Source organism: Scyliorhinus torazame, chromosome 7 (assembly GCF_047496885.1).
Source record: "Scyliorhinus torazame isolate Kashiwa2021f chromosome 7, sScyTor2.1, whole genome shotgun sequence".
Classification (NCBI taxonomy): domain Eukaryota; kingdom Metazoa; phylum Chordata; class Chondrichthyes; order Carcharhiniformes; family Scyliorhinidae; genus Scyliorhinus; species Scyliorhinus torazame.
This window is the reverse complement of record NC_092713.1, coordinates 203,142,310-203,161,780: the sequence shown is the minus strand read 5'-3', so window position 1 is coordinate 203,161,780 and position 19,471 is coordinate 203,142,310. Positions and strand designations below refer to the sequence as shown.

Here is a 19,471-nt window from a genome sequence, read left to right as displayed (position 1 = left end):
CCCAACAGGACCCGCCTGCGAGCAATCCGTGAAGTGAAGGCTAAAACATCGCCTCCGTCTGCAGCTCCGGAAGGTCCGACACCCCCCAAATATCCCACAGGGGACTAGGCTCCAAGTCTAATGCAAGGTCGCTGACATCGTGCTGAGGAAAGAACCCCCAAAATTGCTCCAACGTCGGACAAGACCAGTACGTATGTACGTGGTTGGCTGGGCACCTCCCACACCGCTCACAAGTGTACTCCACCCACTCAAATAACTAGCTCATCCTTGACCTCGTCAGTGCGCCCTTCCTGTGCATGACCTTTAATTGTATTAACCCTAGCTTACACATGAGGTTGAGGCATTCACCCTCCTCATCACCTCACCCCAAGCCCCCTCCCCCAGTGCCACCCCTAGCTCCTCCTCCCACTTGGCCCTAACCCCCTCAAAACAATGTCGTATCCTCCTCCAGATTCCTCCCATATATTGTTGAGATGAGCCACCACCGACAGCACCTCCTCCAACAAAGAGGACGGTGGCGTCTCCGGAAACAACAGGAAAATCTTGCTTGCAAAATCCTGCACCTCTATATACTTAAAGCCCGCCCCCCCAACGTGGAATCTCAAACTCCTCTGCCAGCTATTCCTCCAAACTTGCAAACCACCGTTCATTTTCACCCCCCCCACCATCTCCCAACCCCGAAATGTAGCATCCAATCTCACTGACTCAAGCACATGATTCCTTTGGTTCGGCATCAGCTTCGACACTGCCCCAACCTATGCTGCCGAAATTGTCTCCATACCTTCAGTGTGCCCACCACCACTGGACAACCCGAGTATTTTTCTGGGGCAAACGGGAGTGGAGCTGTTGCCTGCGACCCCGAGCCCATACAAGAGCCTACCCCCATCCTCGCCCACATTATCTCCAGCTCCTTACCCCAGCTCGCAATTCTCGGCATTCGCCACCCAATAATAACACATCAGATTCGGCAGAGCCAAACTCGCCCGTTCTGAAGCATTATTTTCTGAATCATCGCTACCTTGCCTGCCCAGACAAATTATGAAATCAACCGTCCCATCCCCAAAAGCTTTGTTTCATGGTAGCATCATGCTGGGGTTGGCAGAGATGGCAGAAAATGATCCTTTGAATGCTCAGGCTAGTGGATGAAAAACGAGGACAAGGGGGATCCTATAATGGTTCTGGGAGGGAGGGGCAGGAGTGAGGGTAGAAATGCAGGAAATGGGTTGAACCCGGTTGAGTGCCTTGACGACCACAGCTTGGGGGAAAACCTCGGTTAAGGAAAAAAGCAGACATGTCATGAGCACCATTTTTGAAGGCGACATCAAGATTTAGAATCAGTTTAGATAGAGATGAGAGATAGTAAAGGTGAGAAGTCATTTGTGGGAGAGGTTTATAGGCCCCCTAACAATAACCACATTGTAAAACGGCATATACTGTATGAAATAATGGGGTATGTGAGAAAGGTATGGTGATAATCATGGGCAATTTTAATCTACATATAGGTTGGATGAACCAGGTAGCAAACTTAACCTGGATGATTAATTTTTAGTGTTTTTGATACAATTATAGCTACACTAGACCTGGTAATGTGCAATGAGACTGGATTAATTCATGACTTCCGTGTAGGTGCCATAGGTAGCAGTGATCATGTTATGATTGAATTTATCATTCATTTTGGGGAGAGAAGTGTGGATCTCAGACTAGTGTTTTAAACTTAAATAAGGGCATTTATGAGGGCATGAAGACAGAGTTGGTTATAGTGAACTTCGAAATTGGGTTAAGGGATAGGTCAGTAGGGATTTAGTGGCAGACATTTAAGGAGATATTTCAGAATACTCAGGAAAGATACATTCCAATGAGATGGAAAGTGTCTTAAGGAAGTACGCACCATCCGTGACTAACTATGTCAGACGATTGGACAGAATATAAAGAATGTCAAAGAATGGCAAAAGATTGAGGAGAAAGAGATTGTAGTACCAGAGAAAGCTAGCGAGAAATATAAAAACTAATAGTCGGCATTTCTACACATTTTTATAAAGGGAAAGAGTAAGTAAATGAGCATTGGTCCTCGAGATAATGAGAAATTGACTATGGAAAATAAGGAAGTGGTACATGAATTGAATAGACATTTTGCATCTGTCTTCGTTGTAGAGAATACAAAGCCTTCCCAGAAATAATTGTGAATCAGGATGTGAAAGGGTGGGAGGAACTTAAAACAATTATAATCGCTAAGGAAAGGATGCTGAAAAAATTATAAGAACTAAAAGCTGACAAGTCCCTAGATCCTGGTGGACTTCATCCTAAAGTCTTCAAATAAATGGTTGCAGAGATGGATGGATGTTTTGATTTGAATTTTCCAAATTTCCCTCGATTCTGGAAAGATCTCATCAGATTGGGAAATAGCAAATGTAACTCCTCTATTCAAGAAAGGAGGGAGAAGACAGCAGGAAACTACAGGGCACTTAACTTAAAATTAGAAATTTCTGGAATCCGTCATTAAGGAGGTTATAGTGGGGAATTTAGAAAATCTCAGTGCAATCAGGCAGAGTCCACATGGTTTTATGAAAGGAAAATAATATTTGGCTAATTTATTGACGTTCTTTGTGGAAGTAATAAGCAATGTGGATAAAGGTGAAACCTGTTGGTGTGCTCCACTTCGAATTTGACAAGGTTCAACTTGTATTGAGGATCAGTTGGCTAACAGGAAACAAAATAAGCACAGATTTTGGGTTGGCAAGATGTGAAAGGTGGTGTGCCATGGGGATCAATTTTGGAGCCTCAACTATTTTCAATTGATATCGATGACTTGATTGAAGGGACTGAAGGCACGGAAGCTAAATTTGCTAATGACACAAATGTAAGTAGGAAAGTGAGTTGTGAAGAGGACATTTAGGGGCACAATTTATTAGGGGGAAAGAGTCCCGGTTAGGGCACGTGGCACCAAGGTCGACCCCGTTATCAAAATGGACTCTTCTTTTGGCCGCGGTGAGGAACGCCCTGCTGTGGCCGCACTTAGCTTAATTTACTGCACCATGCAGGAAGAGATCAAGGAACTATTTTTAATGTCGCCATGATTTCTCAGCCCCCCCTCCCCAACACTCCCAACAGTGGGTGCTCGAGCCACCCCTCACCCCACCTCATAAGGGCAGCGTACTCCCAGACCCGATCATGGTGAGGTCTCCCAGGCCTGGCGTTAGATCTCACGAGGTGTCCTGAGCATCGCAAATATCATGAGTGGCCTCGTGCAAGATATAAAGGCCATTCGTTCGTGCCCAAGGATTCTATAAAGAGACATAGATAGCTAAGTCATTGGGCAAAAATGTGGCAGATGGAGTATAATGTGGGAAACTGCGAACTTGTCTCCTCTGCAGTAAGAATAGAAAAGCGGCATATTGTCTAACTGGAGAGAGATTGCAGAATTCTGGGGTGTAGAGGATCTGGGTGTCCTGGGACATGAATCAAGAAAAGTTGGTATGCAGATACTGCAAATGATAGGAAGGAAAATGGAATGTTGTTTATTGCAAGGGGAATGGAATATAAAATTATGTTTTGCTACAGTTGTACAGGTTGTCAGTGAAACCAGATCTGAACCACCATGTACAGTTTTGCTCTCCTTATTTAAGAAAGGATATAAATCCATTAGAAACATTTCAGAGAAGGTTCACTAAACTGATGCCCGGAAAGGTTGAACAGGTTGGGCCTGTATTTACTGAAGTTTAGAAGACTGTGAGATGATGTTTTTGGACATATAAGACACCGAGGACACTTGACAGGACAGGGTGGATGTTGAAAGGAAATTTCCCTTGTGGAAAAGACTGAAACCAGGGAACACCAGTTTAAGACAAATGATAAGATATTTTGAGGGTCATGAGTGTTTGGAATTCTCCCTGGAGAGTTGGAGGGGGGGGGGGGGGGGGGGGGGGGGGGGGGGGGGGGGGGGGGGGGGGGGGGGGGAGTCAGAGAGGGGCATTGAACCTTTTTTAAGGCAGAGGAAGATAGATTCTTGATAAATAAGCAAGTCAAAGGTTGGGGCAGACGGAATGTGGAGCCGAGGCCACAATAAGATCAGCCATTTTCTTATTGAATGGAAGAGCAGGCTCAAGGTGCTGGATGGCCTACTAACCCGGATGTTCGTAACTATCAGAAGAAAACAGAGCGAAACAGGAGTTTACAAATTAAAATCTTTCTCCAGGTTCCCGGAGGCCTGTTTGCCAGTTGATCCGAACTGTTCAGTATCCTTTGGTGAAGTTAAATTACTCAAAGAATTGTTTGACTAACCTCAATTGTGTACCCCTTATGGATTTCAGAGAAATCATAGGCCACTGTGGTCCAGTGGTTCTATCTCGACGTTTCTTCCTGTGAGAAACAGAGTTCAGTGATACATCCCACCTTTAATCAAATTATATTTTTTGAAAGTAGATGGTTGATATAATGTTGCTTGTATTTCAGTATTGGCAGACACGGACTGTGAAAAATATCTGCTGCAGGCCCTCCGAGAGATCTCAATATCTGGTGATCCTGATCCATGTTAATTCAAATATTGTTTGTGCTCACAATTCCAGCTCTGCCATGCAGATGTCCATACAGATATCCCTTGCTTAAAGCATGCTCTGAAATAGCGTTCTTGTTTTGGTGCAGATTAGAAAGCAAGGAATTTATTGGAATAGTAATTCCATCCATTTCAATTTTGCGTGGCTTCTGCACATGCAAAGCCCCTCAGCCTGGCATGCTGGTTTGATGTTGCTGTTTATCTCCCCCCTGATCATTCTGCAGTCTCTTTCCCTCTCCCCCTCTCTCACCGCTTCTTGAACAGTCTTCAGCGACCACAGAATGACTGACCAGACAACTGACTGAGGGCCTTCTGGAGGTTTCTCTGCCTCAGCTGTCCAGGCTGCTGCTCACGGTCACAGCTCCTTCATTCCTGGCACCTGTTCCGCTCAAGTTATGACTTTTACATTTTAAATTAGATTTAAATATTTCTGGAGAGGTTTTTGTGTTGTGTGGAAGCTGAGCTGTGAATCGGTGTTGGGTAGCTTTTTAATCTAAAAATTACAGGTCAGGAATGTAACACACCCTTATTACATTGTCATGGGCAAATGATTTTCGCTTAGCATACTGTTTTTTTGGGAGCACATGGGAAGTGTTGAACAAGGGCTTGCTGTGTTTTATGCTCAGCTTTCTCAATTACTCAGATTTGATTCAAAACTACAGGGATTGATGACAGGTTCCTGAATTGTACTATTGTGGAATATGCAAAGGTGGGCAGTTGGTCTTCTGGCCATGGCTTTCTTTTGGTCACATTTCCTGCCCTGAGGAGCTCCGCTCGCCAGAACTCCTCAGTGCAGGAAGAGATTGCGATGCCATTTTTAAATAGCGTCCCGATCTCTTGATGCCCCACCCCCCACCATGCAACTCTTGAAACCCCCTGGTTCCCCATCTCATGTGGACAGGCACCCCCCCCCCCCCCGATTCCTTCCATTGGGAAAAATGCCAGCCTGTTCCCTTGGCACTTCCAACTTGTCACCCCCCCAGTCATGCCCTTGCCAGCTGCCAATGCCACCTGGGCACTCTGGCAGTGCCAGGCCAGCACAGTGCCAGGGTGCTACCCTGTCCAGAGGGCAAGTGCCTAGAGGCCTCAGATATCCTGGAGGACCCCCACAAGTACAGTAATGGGGACCAGCTCTGAATGGCGCTTTTTTGTGTGGCATCAGGTCACCCCTGCCAGCAGTTGGTTGTTCGACAACTTGGGAAATTACGTCCATGTTCCCCATGATAAATGTCAAAATACTGGTGAGATGTCTCTTCCAGATAATGAGGGGTGTGGGAAATTCTTCAGGGAGTCACTCTATTCTTCAGCTCCACCTCCTGTTGAAATCTGAGTCACTGGGTGACTTGGAAGTTTTTATCTTTGTTAAGCAGTGAACTCCTTGTTCTTTATGAATGCCTGTTTCCATGAAATTATTGCTTTGGTAAGTGGGGAGATCTAGGGGCAGTGATGACCACTGTGTGTGGTGGTCTTCAGTGTGCTCAAGGGGAGGTATGCAAAAGTGACAACCAAAAGACTGATGTTGAGTATCAAACAAGTGCATTGTATTTACTCTGGGATTTTCCAAAGGAGGTTTGCACAGAATTTAACTTGTGCTTTATCTAGTTTGGGGTTGAACAGAGTAAGCACCGCGAGTTCTGCCTGTGACTAGAAAAAAATCTGATGCATGATGCGCCAGTCCCTAACGTGGGCACCTCTCATCGGAACAAGGCTTTAAAAAAAAAAATGCTATAACAAGATGCAAACATTTTTGAGAGGACGATAACGTGTTCTGCCATACAATGGGCCAAAATTATCTTTCACAGTTTAAGCTTGCCTTCAAATCTATTTGATTTTAAAGTTGTGGAATTTCTGGGACTGTAGCTTTCTGGTTATCCTTAACATTCAGGAAGCTGATGGCTATTGTCGAGAAATGACCTACAAATTCCTTGTTGCGTAAATACCAGCATTTTACAGTAATTGTTCCTGTAGGTCCTGTGGGCTGTGCGAGGCACATTTTTGTCAGAAGGCAGACAGAGGGGGCTGGCTGAATTAACTCAAAGCCACTATGCTGTTGCCGACATCTTATCCTTAGCCTCTCCCAAGGGAGGCTGACTGACGCTTTGTTCGGGTTTTTTCCCGGTGGGAATTAATGGCTTAAAAAAAAAATCCCACTGAATAAAATCCACTGTTAGTGGTTCGGGCTCTTTAACCAAAAGAGCAAGATGTATAGCTAATGAGCTTTGTCATGGTTGGCTGGCACTGAATAATGTCTGCGTCTGATTGGTTTGTCTTGAAGCAGTGTGTGTGTGTGTGTGTGGAAAGTGAGTAGATCCACACACTGCACATTCTCCATTGCTTCCCTGGACTGGCCTAGCCCGTGGAGAAAGCTGTAAAGACAGGAATGCAAGGTTAGTTCCTCCCTTTTCTCTCGCTGTCGCTCTCTCTCTTTCACATGTCCTTGCTCTCTCTCCGGCTCTTCGTTGAGCCTTTTAGATACAGACCGTCAAATATTTGCAGTGTTCGCTTGTGCTGTACTGATATTGCAAGGGTTGTAGGGGGAGGGGATTGATTTTTTTTCCCCTTAGTAAGGTCAGGGTGGGGTTGCAGCAGCTGGCTTGCTACTGTTCCTGCCGCTCTTTGAACACGGACTTGAACAGAGGTTTCTGTGTACTCCTCGGAGCTATTGGCAGGGAGGTTACTGCTTTATTGTTGCAGAATGCAGAACATCGAGCACCATGTTGTTGCTGAGATGCAAACAGCCAATTCGCGACAATTTTCTTAAAATAAATCTGCAGTTAAAGGCCTAGAAGCTAGATAATAAATACAGTTTTAACATCCTGTAAAACTAAACTGTTCCTCCCCCCCCCCCCCCCCCCCCAGCCCAACCTATATTCTGAAAGGAATTAGATAAACTAAGTGCTGTCTGTCAGGGCAATGATTTAAAATTTAGCAGGGCACACAAGTTGCTGCATAACATTCAAGGTGCAGAGAAAAAGGGAATATGTTTAATGGAATTGTCTTATCAGCCAGAGGAAGAGAGGGCAAGGTGCTTGTGCAGGGGGAACTGATGCAATGAATGGATGTTTCTGTGTGATTAACTCCTGTCTGTAGTTGGCTGCGATGTAAGCCTCATGGCTTGATGTCCTTTGCCTTCTATACCAACTGATTTGAGTTCACGCTTCCCGCGGCCATCTATAGTTGTGATTTTGGCAGGTTTAGTTAGTTCAGTTCGTACATTTAGCTGCTGGAGGGCAGTAGGCGTACTAGTTCTATTAACCAACTCTGCTCCAAACAGCACTGCCTGCAATGCAGTGGACAGGAAGTGTGTTAAGTATTTAAAAAAACATGTTGATGTTTAAGTTTTAAAGAAATGCTAGGAAGGTGTACTTTACCTCAGTAATGTTCAACCTATTTTGATATATGGGTTATATGACATGAACATATACTGTATCCTGATATGTTAGAGTATCCCTGTAATGGATAATGTATTCTAATATGTAGTGTGTTCAGAATTAATACAAGCTCACCTTGTCTGAGGCCCACCTCCTTCTCCCTCGACCCTACCCCCACTAAACTGCTGACCACCCAACATCGCCACTGGCCCCCTTGTTAACTGATATACTTCATGATTTTTCCCCTTGGTTACTGTTTCTCCCCCCCCCCCCCCAAAAAAAAAAACCTGCCATTGTCACACTTCTACTCAAAATAATCAACCTCTGACCCCTCAGGCCCTGGAAACCTTCCACCCTCCTTTCCTCTCAAGTCCTTGATCATGCTGTTATCTCCCAAATTGGTGTCTATCTTTCCTAGGGTTCTATGGTTGATTTCCTACAATCGGGTTTCTGCCCAACCACTGTACTGAAACAGCCCTTATCAAGGTCACAAATGACATTCCAGCTGATTGCGATAACCGCACCCTCCTCATTCATCTCCACTTGTTTGCAGCCTGTTTGTAGAGGGACATGGTTGACCACACCATCCACCCCCCAATACCCGTCTGGCTGAATAAGACTGCATTCACCTGGTTCCATTCTTATGGATATAGTCAGAGCCAGGTAATCACTTGGAACAGCCAACTCTTCTCACTCCTGCACGATTATCTTGGTGTTCCCCAAGGGCTTATCCTATTGCCTACCAACATGTTGGCACTCAGCAACAGCTCACAAACACATCACATCATTCTCCACATGTGTAATGACAAATCCAGATCTACCTAACCAACACACTCTCGTCTGATATCCTGCCTTGCTGAGTGAAAATTTCAATTATACATATTGCAAATATTGAAGCCATTATTGTTGGTGAAAATCCCCTAGTCATCACACTCCAGCGCCTGTTCGGGTACACCGACGGAGAATTCAGAATGTCCAATTCACCTAACAAGCACATCTTTTGGAACATGTGGGAGGGCCGATGCTGGGACCACAATTTTTCACAATACACATTAATGATCTGGAAGAAGGAACTGAAGGCACTGGTGCTAAGCTTGCAAATGATACAAAGACCTGTAGACGGACAGGTAGTATTGAGGAAGCAGGTGCATGGCAGAAGGACTTGGACAGGCTAGGAGGGTGGGCAAAGAAGTGGCAGATGGAATACAATGTGGAAAAGTGTGAGGTTATGCACTTTGGAAGGAGAAATTGAGGCATAGACTATTTTCTAAATGGGGAGATGCTTAGGAAATCAGAAGCACAAAGGGACTTGGGAGTCCTTGTTCATGATTATCTGGAGGTTAACGTGCAGGTTGTAGTTCGGAAGGCAAATGCAATGTTAGCATTCATGTTGAGAGGGCTAAAATACAAGACCAGGGATGTACTTCTGAGGCTATATAAGTCTCTGGTCCGATTCCATTTGGAGTACTGAGCAGTTTTGAGCCCCGTATCTAAGGAAGGATGTGCTGGCCTTGGAAAGGGTTCGGAGGAGGTTCACAAGAATGGTCCTTGGAATGAAGAGCTTGCCGTATGAGGAATGGTTGAAGACTCTGGGTCAGTACTTGTTGGAGTTTAGAAGAATGAGGGGGGATATTATTGAAACTTACAGGATACTACAAGGCCTGGATAGAGTGGACGTGGAGAGGATGTTTCTACTTGTAGGAAAAACTAGAAACCGAGGACACAATCTCAGACTAAAGATATGATCCTTTAAAACAGATGAGGAGGAATTTCTTAAGCTAAAGGGTGGTGAATCTGTGGATCTCTTTGCCGCAGAAGGCTGTGGAGGCTAAATCACTGAGCGTCTTTAAGACAGACATAGATTCTTGATTAATAAGGGGACCAGGGTTATGGGGAGAAGGCAGGAAAATAGGGATGAGAAAAATATCAGCCATGATTGAATGGCAGAGCAGACTCGATGGGCCGAGTGGCCTATTTCTACTCGTGTCTTATGGTCTTATGGAAACCAGAGCACCCGGAAGAAACCCATTCAGATACTGGGAGAACGTGCAGACTCCACACAGACAGTGACCGAAGCCGGTATTGATCCCAGGACTCTGGTGCTGTGAAGCAACTGTAAACTCTTCCGTTGCCACCAACTCCATTCCTCTCCAAAGATCAGTCTGAAACTGAACCCTGATTTCATATTTGACCTTAAAATGAGATTCTGGTCACCTATCCATGCCACCATTAGGATCGTCTGTTTCCATCTTCCTAACATCTCCCAACTTTGCCCCTGCTGCAGCTTATCTGCTGCTGAAACCTCATCCCGGTCTTTGTTACCTGTGGACTTAACTATTTTATTGCATGCCTTGCCATCCGCCCCTCTTCTAAACTTCTGCCTGTGTTCTAACTCGCACCAATCCCGTTCACTGTCACCCCTGTGTTCGCTAATCTGTGTCGCCACAATTTTAAAATTTCTCTCCTTTTCAAATCATTCTGAGATCTATTCTCTCTCTCCCTTTGCCTTTTTCTTTAGCTCTCCAGCTATCCGATCTACCTGTGCTCCTCAAATTCTGGTCTCTTGAGCATCCCTGATTTTCATTGATCCAACAATTGCCATGCTGTGAGCTGCTAAGACACTAAGCTCAAGAATTTCTTCTCTAAACCTTCTCTTTCCGCTTTTAGATACCCCTTAAAACCCATCCTACCTCTGCCCGAACAACAACTCCTATGGTTTGTTGAATTTTGTTTGATAATGCTACCATAAGCACTTTGGGATGTATTGACATGTTCAAGTTGCTATCTGAATATAGGAGCGTGCTGTATATTCTAATGAATATGTATTTAGGGGTGGGTAGATGGTAGTTGGAGCAATTTAAAAGTGGTGGCATAATCAGTTGTGAAAGACTTGCTTTTGAATGGAACTTTTCACAACCTCAAGATGTACAGTTTTAAGTACTTTTGTACATGCCGCATGTTGTCTTACAGGTGGTTTGGGGGGGAAGGGAGACAGTTAACCACCTCTTTCCAGAATGTTCTGTGGCAAAGAAGGTCTGGAGAGAGAGAGATGCCATGGTTTCTGTCATGGTTGACTATTCGTAGGGAAAGAAGCCCTTTCGTTTACCCAAGGTTTTCTGGTCTTGCAGTGCACAAAGAGGTGTCCTCAACTGAGTGTTGCAGAGTCGCACATTCCAAGATGCAGGACTACATGCTGAGGGACGCACTAAAGCTCGGGGAGCTGATGTAAAGAGGCAATGAGGAAATGTTATTGTCTTGAGGCCTTTCAGCTCTAGTTCACCAAAGGGCTGGAAACTGTAGAACTCCTCGGGCTGTATGCCTCACATGGAATAACATTGTGATGTGAATATCAAGAGTATTGAAATTATATTGAGGCATCTTGGAGTGTAACGTGCTGTGTGGAGAAACGTTTAATTTATTGCACTTTCTGTAATAGGTTGGGTGGAATTACAAGGATAGGGGGGAGGGTGGGGGGGGGGGCGGGGGGGGGGGGGGGGGGATGCTCTTTCGAGGGTCGGTGCAGACTCAGTGGGCCGAATGGTCTCCTACTGCACTGTAGGCATTTTATGATCAAAAGGTTTTGTAATGTTTTACAATGTTTATGAATAAAGTATGTTTTTGGGGAAAAAAAACTACTTTAGACATGGAATCATACAGCAAAAAAGGGTCAATCCGCATGTTGTACCTCTGTTGGCTCCCTGAAAGAGATGTCAAGTTTAATCTCTCAACCCTGTCTTTCCTCTTTACTGTGCAAGTTAATTCTCTTCAAGTACATGTAAGAGACAATAAATAAAATACAAAAAGAACAACTTGCAATGCTTCACGGTTCAGCATTGCCACTTGTGGGGTAGAGTTGCAATCACAGGCTTAAAATCCAATGGTAGAGTTTACTTTCTCTTGTTCCCTTGGCAGGGAGATGGTAGTGCAGTGGTAATGCCACTGGACCAGTAATCCAGAGGCCCTGGCTAATGCTCTGGGATATAGGCTCAAATCCTACCATGGCATTCCCCTCTAGTTATTTTGCCAATCATTTTAGCCGCGTGTTCTCTATTTACCGACCCATGTTTCATGGGCAGCATGGTAGCATAGCGGTTAGCACAGTGGCTTCACAGCTCCGGGGTCCCAGGTTCGATTCCTGGCTTGGGTCAATGTCTGTGCGGAGTCTGCATGTTCTCCCCGTGTTTGCGTGGGTTTCCTCCGGGCGCTCCGGTTTCCTCCCACTGTCCAAAGATGTGTGGGTTAGATGGATTGGCTGTGCTAATTACTCTTGTTGTCCAAAAAAGGTTAGGTGGGGCTACGGGGATATGGTAGAGGTATGGGGTTAGGTAGGGTGCTCTTTCCAAGGGCCAGTGCGCTCTTTCCACGGGCTGGTGCACACTCGGGCTGAATGGCCTCCTGCACCGTAAATTCTATGATTCAGTGGAAGCGGTTTCTCCTGCTTGTTCTGTCAAAATCCTCAATTTTTAAAGATTCAACCAAATTTATCAAACAGTAAAAACATTTACCCATCTTAAATTATCCCAAAATAATACTAAATGATCTCAAGATTCTTAATACTGCCCAAGCCGATGGACTCCGAGCTGTTGTCTGATTCGCTGAGTCTCGATTCCTCAGGGCCATCGCCCGTGAAGGCGAGTTTCGCACACTGCTTCCTTCCGTCTCTGATCGGTCGTCCAATCTTCTCTGCTAAGTCTGCGTGGATTCTTTGCTGTTGAAGGTCCTGGTGGTCGATCTTTATACTCCCCTTCTCGCCTTGCCAGAAAGCTCTCTGGCCCTCAACCGATAAGGTCACGGGGCAGGGATCGCAATATCCAATGGTGTTGCCGATTGCAACTCTTTAAAAATAAATTTTAGAATACCCAATTCAGTTTTTCCAATTAAGGGGCAATGTAGCGTGTTCAATCCACCTTGCACATCTTTGGGTTGTGGGGACGAAACCCACGCAAACACGGGGAGAATGTGCAAATTCCACACGGACAGTGGCCCAAAGCCGGGATCGAACCTGGGACCTCGGCGCCTTGAGACTGCAGTGCTAACCACTGCGCCCCCGTGCTGCCCTTCCGATTGCAACTCTGCAGGACACTAGAAACTCAACCCCAGGGATCCATTCCGAGGTGCATTGTCCGCATGTAACATGCCATAGTTGGAAGTCCAAAATCCTCAATTTTGAAGTCAATGTTGTGACATAAGAAATGCGGCTGCCAATTTGTGCAAAGTATGATCCCGTAAATGTCCATGAAATAAATGACAAGATTGTCTGTTGTAAGTGTTGGTTGAAAGGTAGATGCTGGCCAGAACATGGTGAAAGTGCGCTGGTCTTTGTATAGCGGGCAAGGATCTTCTGCGTACACCCAAGAGGAGCCTTGAAATCTTTTGCATGACCCTTTAAACCAGCAGTGCACTTTGGTGCTCTCAGTGCTGCACTGCCATGCCACTAGAATGGGACTTGGAACTCGTGGGAGCTCTACCACTGAGCCAAGGTTTGGCAACAGCCAGGAGAGCATTTACTATGGTGCCACTTTAATTTCTGTAATTGTACATCAAGAAATATATTTTTTCTAATTGCTAATTTTTTTCTTTAATTTTACTGCCAGTCTTGCTGCCAGTTCCTTGTATGCAGGTCTTGTGGCAACACTGGAATATACTTGCTAGTGTCATGAAAGCAAGCTTTAGTAAAGCCCATTTTTAATAAAACGTGAAGGATCTTTCTGTCCACCAACCGTAACAAACTTGACAAATTTACTTTGGTATTGCCAATGGTACTAAAATGCTAGAATTGCATATTTGATCCTCTAATATTGGCTTCAGCAGCCGAATGAAAAGTGTGTCGTAGAGAGTATGTTCCTCCTGTAACATTTTATGAGGAGTAAATTTGTAAAGAAAATGCTGTGTATGGTTTCTCGATGCTTTTTTTAGTTAACATAGCCATTTCAAATGTACCTTGAACTATGTTAAAGTCGTGCTATGTTAAGAATTTCAGTTATATCAGATGCCTGATTTTCCGATGATTGTTATGAGTGATTATGCCCATTTGAGTTTAGAATTCTGTACTGGAGTGAATGACAAACGGTCGTGTTGATCAAAGCAATAACTCACGGACCAAGTATGCATCGATCCAGAGTTTATTGCAGTGCAAGATAACTATTTTTTATGGGCATGGTTTTTCTGCTGATCATAAGAGTAATCTAGCACATTGTGGGTTTAGGATGCACGTCATGTTATATTGCAAGAGTTAATTTCTGTTGTGAATGTGACGTTTAGAACCCCTTTAGTGTACGCACACTATTTCTTTCCCAATATTTGAAGATGTGCGAGTAATGGGGATCAAGTAAGGGGAGACCGGATTATCTTCCAAATTCCCTTCCAAATCACCCAACATCCTGACTTGGTCATATATGTGTGCTATTCCTGAGTTCCCTATCTGATAGAATTGTGGAAGCAACTTTTGCACAAGGACTGCAGCAGTTCACAAAGGAGCCTATTCGCCACCATCTCTCTGATAATCTGGGATTGGCAGTGTGTGTTGTCATTGCCAATGATTCCCACATCTAAAGAATGATTTTTTAAAAATTGAAAGACCTCCAAGCTACGTACTGTCAGTTTGCAGCTGGAGCTTGAAGACAGAGATTTGTGACACCAATACCGCACCCCCCCCCCCCTTTCTATTTAACATCAAAATCAAAGATTGCTCGGTGTACTACAAGCCTATGGAGTGCAATTGATGCAGTGGTATTTATAACCATTGGAAGGCAAAATATTCTGGTGATACCTCAAATGATGCCGCATGCTTTAAATTCATCAGGTACTGATTAGGCCCATTCGTGGCTCAGAACATAAGAACTAGGAGCAGGAGTAGGCCATCTGACCCTTCATAGAATCATAGAATTTACAGTGCAGAAGGAGGACATTCGGCCCATCGAGTCTGCACAGGCTCTTTGAAAGAGCACCCTACCCAATCCCACACCGCCTCCCTATCCCCATAACCCAGTAACCCCACCCAACACGAAGGGCAATTTTGGACACTAAGGGCAATTTAACATGGTCAATCCACCTAACCTGCACATCTTTGGACTGTGGGAGGAAACCGGAGCACCCGGAGGAAACCCACGCGCACACGGGGAGAACGTGCAGACTCCGCACAGACAGTGAACCAAGCCGGGAATCGAACCTGGGACCCTGGAGCTGTGAAGCAATTGTGCTAACCACCATGCTACCGTGCTGCCCTTCGAGCTTGCTCCGCCATTCAATGAGATCATGGCTGATCTTTTGTGGACTCGGCTCCACTTTCCCGCCCGAACACCATCATCTTTATCTTAAAAACATTTAATGAAGGAGCCTCAACTGCTTCGCTGGGCAGGGAATTCCATAGAGTCACAACCCTTTGGGTGAAGAAATTCCTCCTAAGCTCAGTCCTAAATCTATTTCTCCTTATTTTGAGGCTATGCCCCCTAGTTCTGCTTTCACTCGCCAGTGGAAACAACCCCCCCCCGCATCTATCCTATCTATTTCCTTCATAATTTTATCTGTTTCTATAAGATCCCCCCCGCATCCTTCTAAATTCCAACGAGTACAGTGCCAGTCTACTCAACCGCTCCTCGTAATCCAACCCCCTCAACTCTGGGATTAACCTCGTGAATCTCCTCTGCACTCCCTCCAGCGCCAGTACGTCCTTTCTCAGGTAAGGAGACTTGGATGTGGATTTCCACCAATGATGGTATTGGGGGCTAGCATCACATCTGTGTGTATTCATACACGTTGGCTGTAATTTTGCTGTGAACACAATGCAGGAAATGGTGCAAGTCAGAGTTACCGGGAAGAGCATGGTTGTTTTTACATGTATGATGTAAGGCAGGGGTTCCCATACTGGGTCCCATTGACCCCAGAGTCTGTGAAGGGTCTGCAGGGGTCCACGAAGCTGGCAGCTGCCATGTGACCAGTAAACACCAATTTGAAGGCGCAAATTTGAAAAGGAATGCGAGAAGTCAAATGGGCCAATCACAGCAAGGTCACTCAGCACAGGATGCTGATAGGCTGACTCGTCAGTCTATCCAAATCCAGTGCTCCAAGAGGTCCATTCAATTTATACTATCTCGCTGTTGCTGCAGAAAAACCTGCGGCCATCGCGGATGCCAAGGTGAAGTGGGGGCCAACAGGAGGGGAATTGGCCAGAAATGGCGATAAGGAGAGGCTGCGCACAGCCTACAGGCTGTGGGGGCAGGGCCTCGGGAAAGGAGCGAGTGGGGCTTTTTGGGCCTCAAAAGGAGTGAGTGGGGTTTTTTGGGCCTCGGGTGGGGGGGGGGGGCGGTGTTTGGGCCTCGAAAGGAGTGAGTGCTTGTGTTCAGCCTCAGGAAAGGTGCGGGTGTGGTGCTTGGGATGGTATGGGCCTCGGGAAAGGTGGGGGGTGGTTTCGGGCCTCGGGAAAGCAGCCTGTGGGGGGGGGGGGGGTGATACGTTCATGGGCCCCAGAGTAGTTTCTGTGTTATATTTATAATCGGACAACTTTTTAATTATTACCAGATTAATACATGCATGGATGTAGCTAGAAATTTTTTTTTTTTACATTTGATTTTGGCATTCGCACCTGTTTCGCAGCAAAAGATGGGGGGCGCGATTCTCCACTCCCGCGACTAAGTGCCCACGCCGTCGTAAACGCCGTTGAGGTTCACAACGGTGCAAAACGGCCCCGATCTTGACTGATTCAGGGTCCTAAAATGGGCTAGGATCGGGGCCGCGAGAAACTCGGGGGGGGGGGGCGTTTTGTGTCACTAAAGCAGCGTCGTCAGCGCACGCCGGGCATTGGCGCCCCATAAAAGCGGCGCCGCTCATCCGCTGCCTAACTGGCGTCCTCCACGCATGCGCGGGTTGGCCGGCGCCAGCCAGCGCATGCATGGTTGCCGTCCTCCCCGCGGCCGCCCCGCAAGAAGATGTCGGTTGGATCTTGCGGGGCGTGGAGGAAAGGAGGTCCTCCTTCAGAGAGGCCGGCCCGCCGATCGGTGGGCACCGATCACGGGCCAGACCCCTTTTGAGTGCAACCCCCGTGAAAGAAACCCCCCCCCCCCCCCCCAGTGGAGAATCGCCATTTTGGGTGTCCTGGGCGATTCTACGGCCTGCTCCGCGCAGAACCCGACGGGGCCGTTCCCGCCGCTTGGGTGCATCACGGGAGGGTGTCGGATCGGCGTCGCGGGGAAAAATGGCGTGCCAGGCGATGCTCCAAACCGGCGCGGGAACGGAGAATCGCGCCCGGGGTGTTTCCACGGTTCAAAGTTTGGGAGACCCTGATGGGTTTATTTTACATCAAAATGGGTGATCATTTTAAACTAATATCCACAGATACGAATAAGTTATGTAACAAGTGGACATTAACCGTAAAAGACAATCTATGTCGGGGCAGCCCGGTGGCGCAGTGGTTAACACTGCTGTCTCACGGTGCCGAGGTCCCAGGTTTGATCCTGGCTCTTGGTCCGTGTGGAGTTTGCACATTTTGTCCGTGTGGAGTTTGCGCATTTTCACCGTGTTTGCATGGGTTTCGCCCCCACAACCCAAAGATGTGTAGGCTAGGTGGATTGGTCATTCTAAAAGAAATTGCCTCTTAATTGGAAAAAAATTAATTGGGCAGCACGGTAGCACAAGTGGATAGCATTGTGGCTTCACAGCTCCAGGGTCCCAGGTTCGATTCCTCGCTGGGTCACTGTCTGTGCGGAGTCTACACGTTCTCCCCGTGTCATAGAACATAGAACATAGAACATAGAAAATACAGCACAGAACAGGCCCTTCGGCCCACGATGTTGTGCCGAACCTTTGTCCTAGATTAATCATAGATTATCATTGAATTTACAGTGCAGAAGGAGGCCATTCGGCCCTTTGAGTCTGCACCGGCTCTTGAAAAGAGCACCCTACCCAAACTCAACACCTCCACCCAACACCAAGGGCAATTTGGACATTAAGGGCAATTTATCATTGGCCAATTCACCTAACCCGCACATCTTTGGACTGTGGGAGGAAACCGGAGCACCCGGAGGAAACCCACGCAGACACGGGGAGGACGTGCAGACTCCGCACAGACAATGACCCAATTCGGAATCGAACTTGGGACCATGGAGCTGTGAAGCAATTGTGCTATGCACAATGCTATCGTGCTGCCCTTAAGAACAAATAAATCTACACTATATCATTTTACCGTAATCCATGTACCTATCCAATAGCTGCTTGAAGGTCCCTAATGTTTCCGACTCAACTACTTCCACAGGCAGTGCATTCCATGCCCCCACTACTCTCTGGGTAAAGAACCTACCTCTGATATCCCTCCTATATCTTCCACCTTTCACCTTAAATTTATGTCCCCTTGTAATGGTGTGTTTCACCCGGGGAAAAAGTCTCTGACTGTCTACTCTATCTATTCCCCTGATCATCTTATAAACCTCTATCAAGTCGCCCCTCATCCTTCTCCGCTCTAATGAGAAAAGGCCTAGCACCCTCAACCTTTCCTCGTAAGACCTACTCTCCATTCCAGGCAACATCCTGGTAAATCTTCTTTGCACCTTTTCCAGAGCTTCCACATCCTTCCTAAAATGAGGCGACCAGAACTGTACACAGTACTCCAAATGTGGCCTTACCAAAGTTTTGTACAGCTGCATCATCACCTCACGGCTCTTAAATTCAATCCCTCTGTTAATGAACGCGAGCACACCATAGGCCTTCTTCACAGCTCTATCCACTTGAGTGGCAACTTTCAAAGATGTATGAACATAGACCCCAAGATCTCTCTGCTCCTCCACATTGCCAAGAACTCTACCGTTAACCCTGTATTCCGCATTCATATTTGTCCTTCCAAAATGGACAACCTCACACTTTTCAGGGTTAAACTCCATCTGCCACTTCTCAGCCCAGCTCTGCATCCTATCTATGTCTCTTTGCAGCCGACAACAGCCCTCCTTACTATCCACAACTCCACCAATCTTTGTATCGTCTGCAAATTTACTGACCCACCCTTCAACTCCCTCATCCAAGTCATTAATGAAAATCACAAACAGCAGAGGACCCAGAACTGATCCCTGCGGTACGCCACTGGTAACTGGGATCCAGGCTGAATATTTGCCATCCACCACCACTCTCTGACTTCTATCGGTTAGCCAGTTTGTTACCCAACTGGCCAAATTTCCCACTATCCCATGCCTCCTTACTTTCTGCATAAGCCTACCATGGGGAACTTTATCAAATGCCTTACTAAAATCCATGTACACTACATCCACTGCTTTACCTTCATCCACATGCTTGGTCACCTCCTCAAAGAATTCAATAAGATTTGTTAGGCAAGACCTACCCCTCACAAATCCGTGCTGACTATCCCTAATCAAGCAGTGTCTTTCCAGATGCTCAGAAATCCTATCCTTCAGTACCCTTTCCATTACTTTGCCTACCACCGAAGTAAGACTAACTGGCCTGTAATTCCCAGGGTTATCCCTAGTTCCTTTTTTGAACAGGGGCACGACATTCGCCACTCTCCAATCCCCTGGTACCACCCCTGTTGACAGTGAGGATGAAAAGATAATTG

The 19,471-nt window shown here is 46.3% G+C and overlaps 1 protein-coding gene across 5 annotated transcripts in view; it reads left to right on the top strand.

Annotated features, from left to right (window-relative positions):
- The window catches only part of LOC140426789 (C-terminal-binding protein 1-like), a 140,413-nt gene that overhangs the window by 20,943 nt on the left and 99,999 nt on the right, over positions 1-19,471 (top strand). Inside the window, exon 1 of one of the 5 annotated variants that reach the window (XM_072511958.1) lies at positions 6,786-6,936. The exons of the other annotated variants lie outside the window; for them this stretch is intronic. Coding sequence (XP_072368059.1) covers positions 6,930-6,936 — 7 coding nt within the window. The 5' untranslated portion in view covers positions 6,786-6,929. Of the gene's footprint in view, positions 1-6,785; positions 6,937-19,471 lie in introns of those variants that run through there. 5 annotated transcript variants of the gene reach the window in all.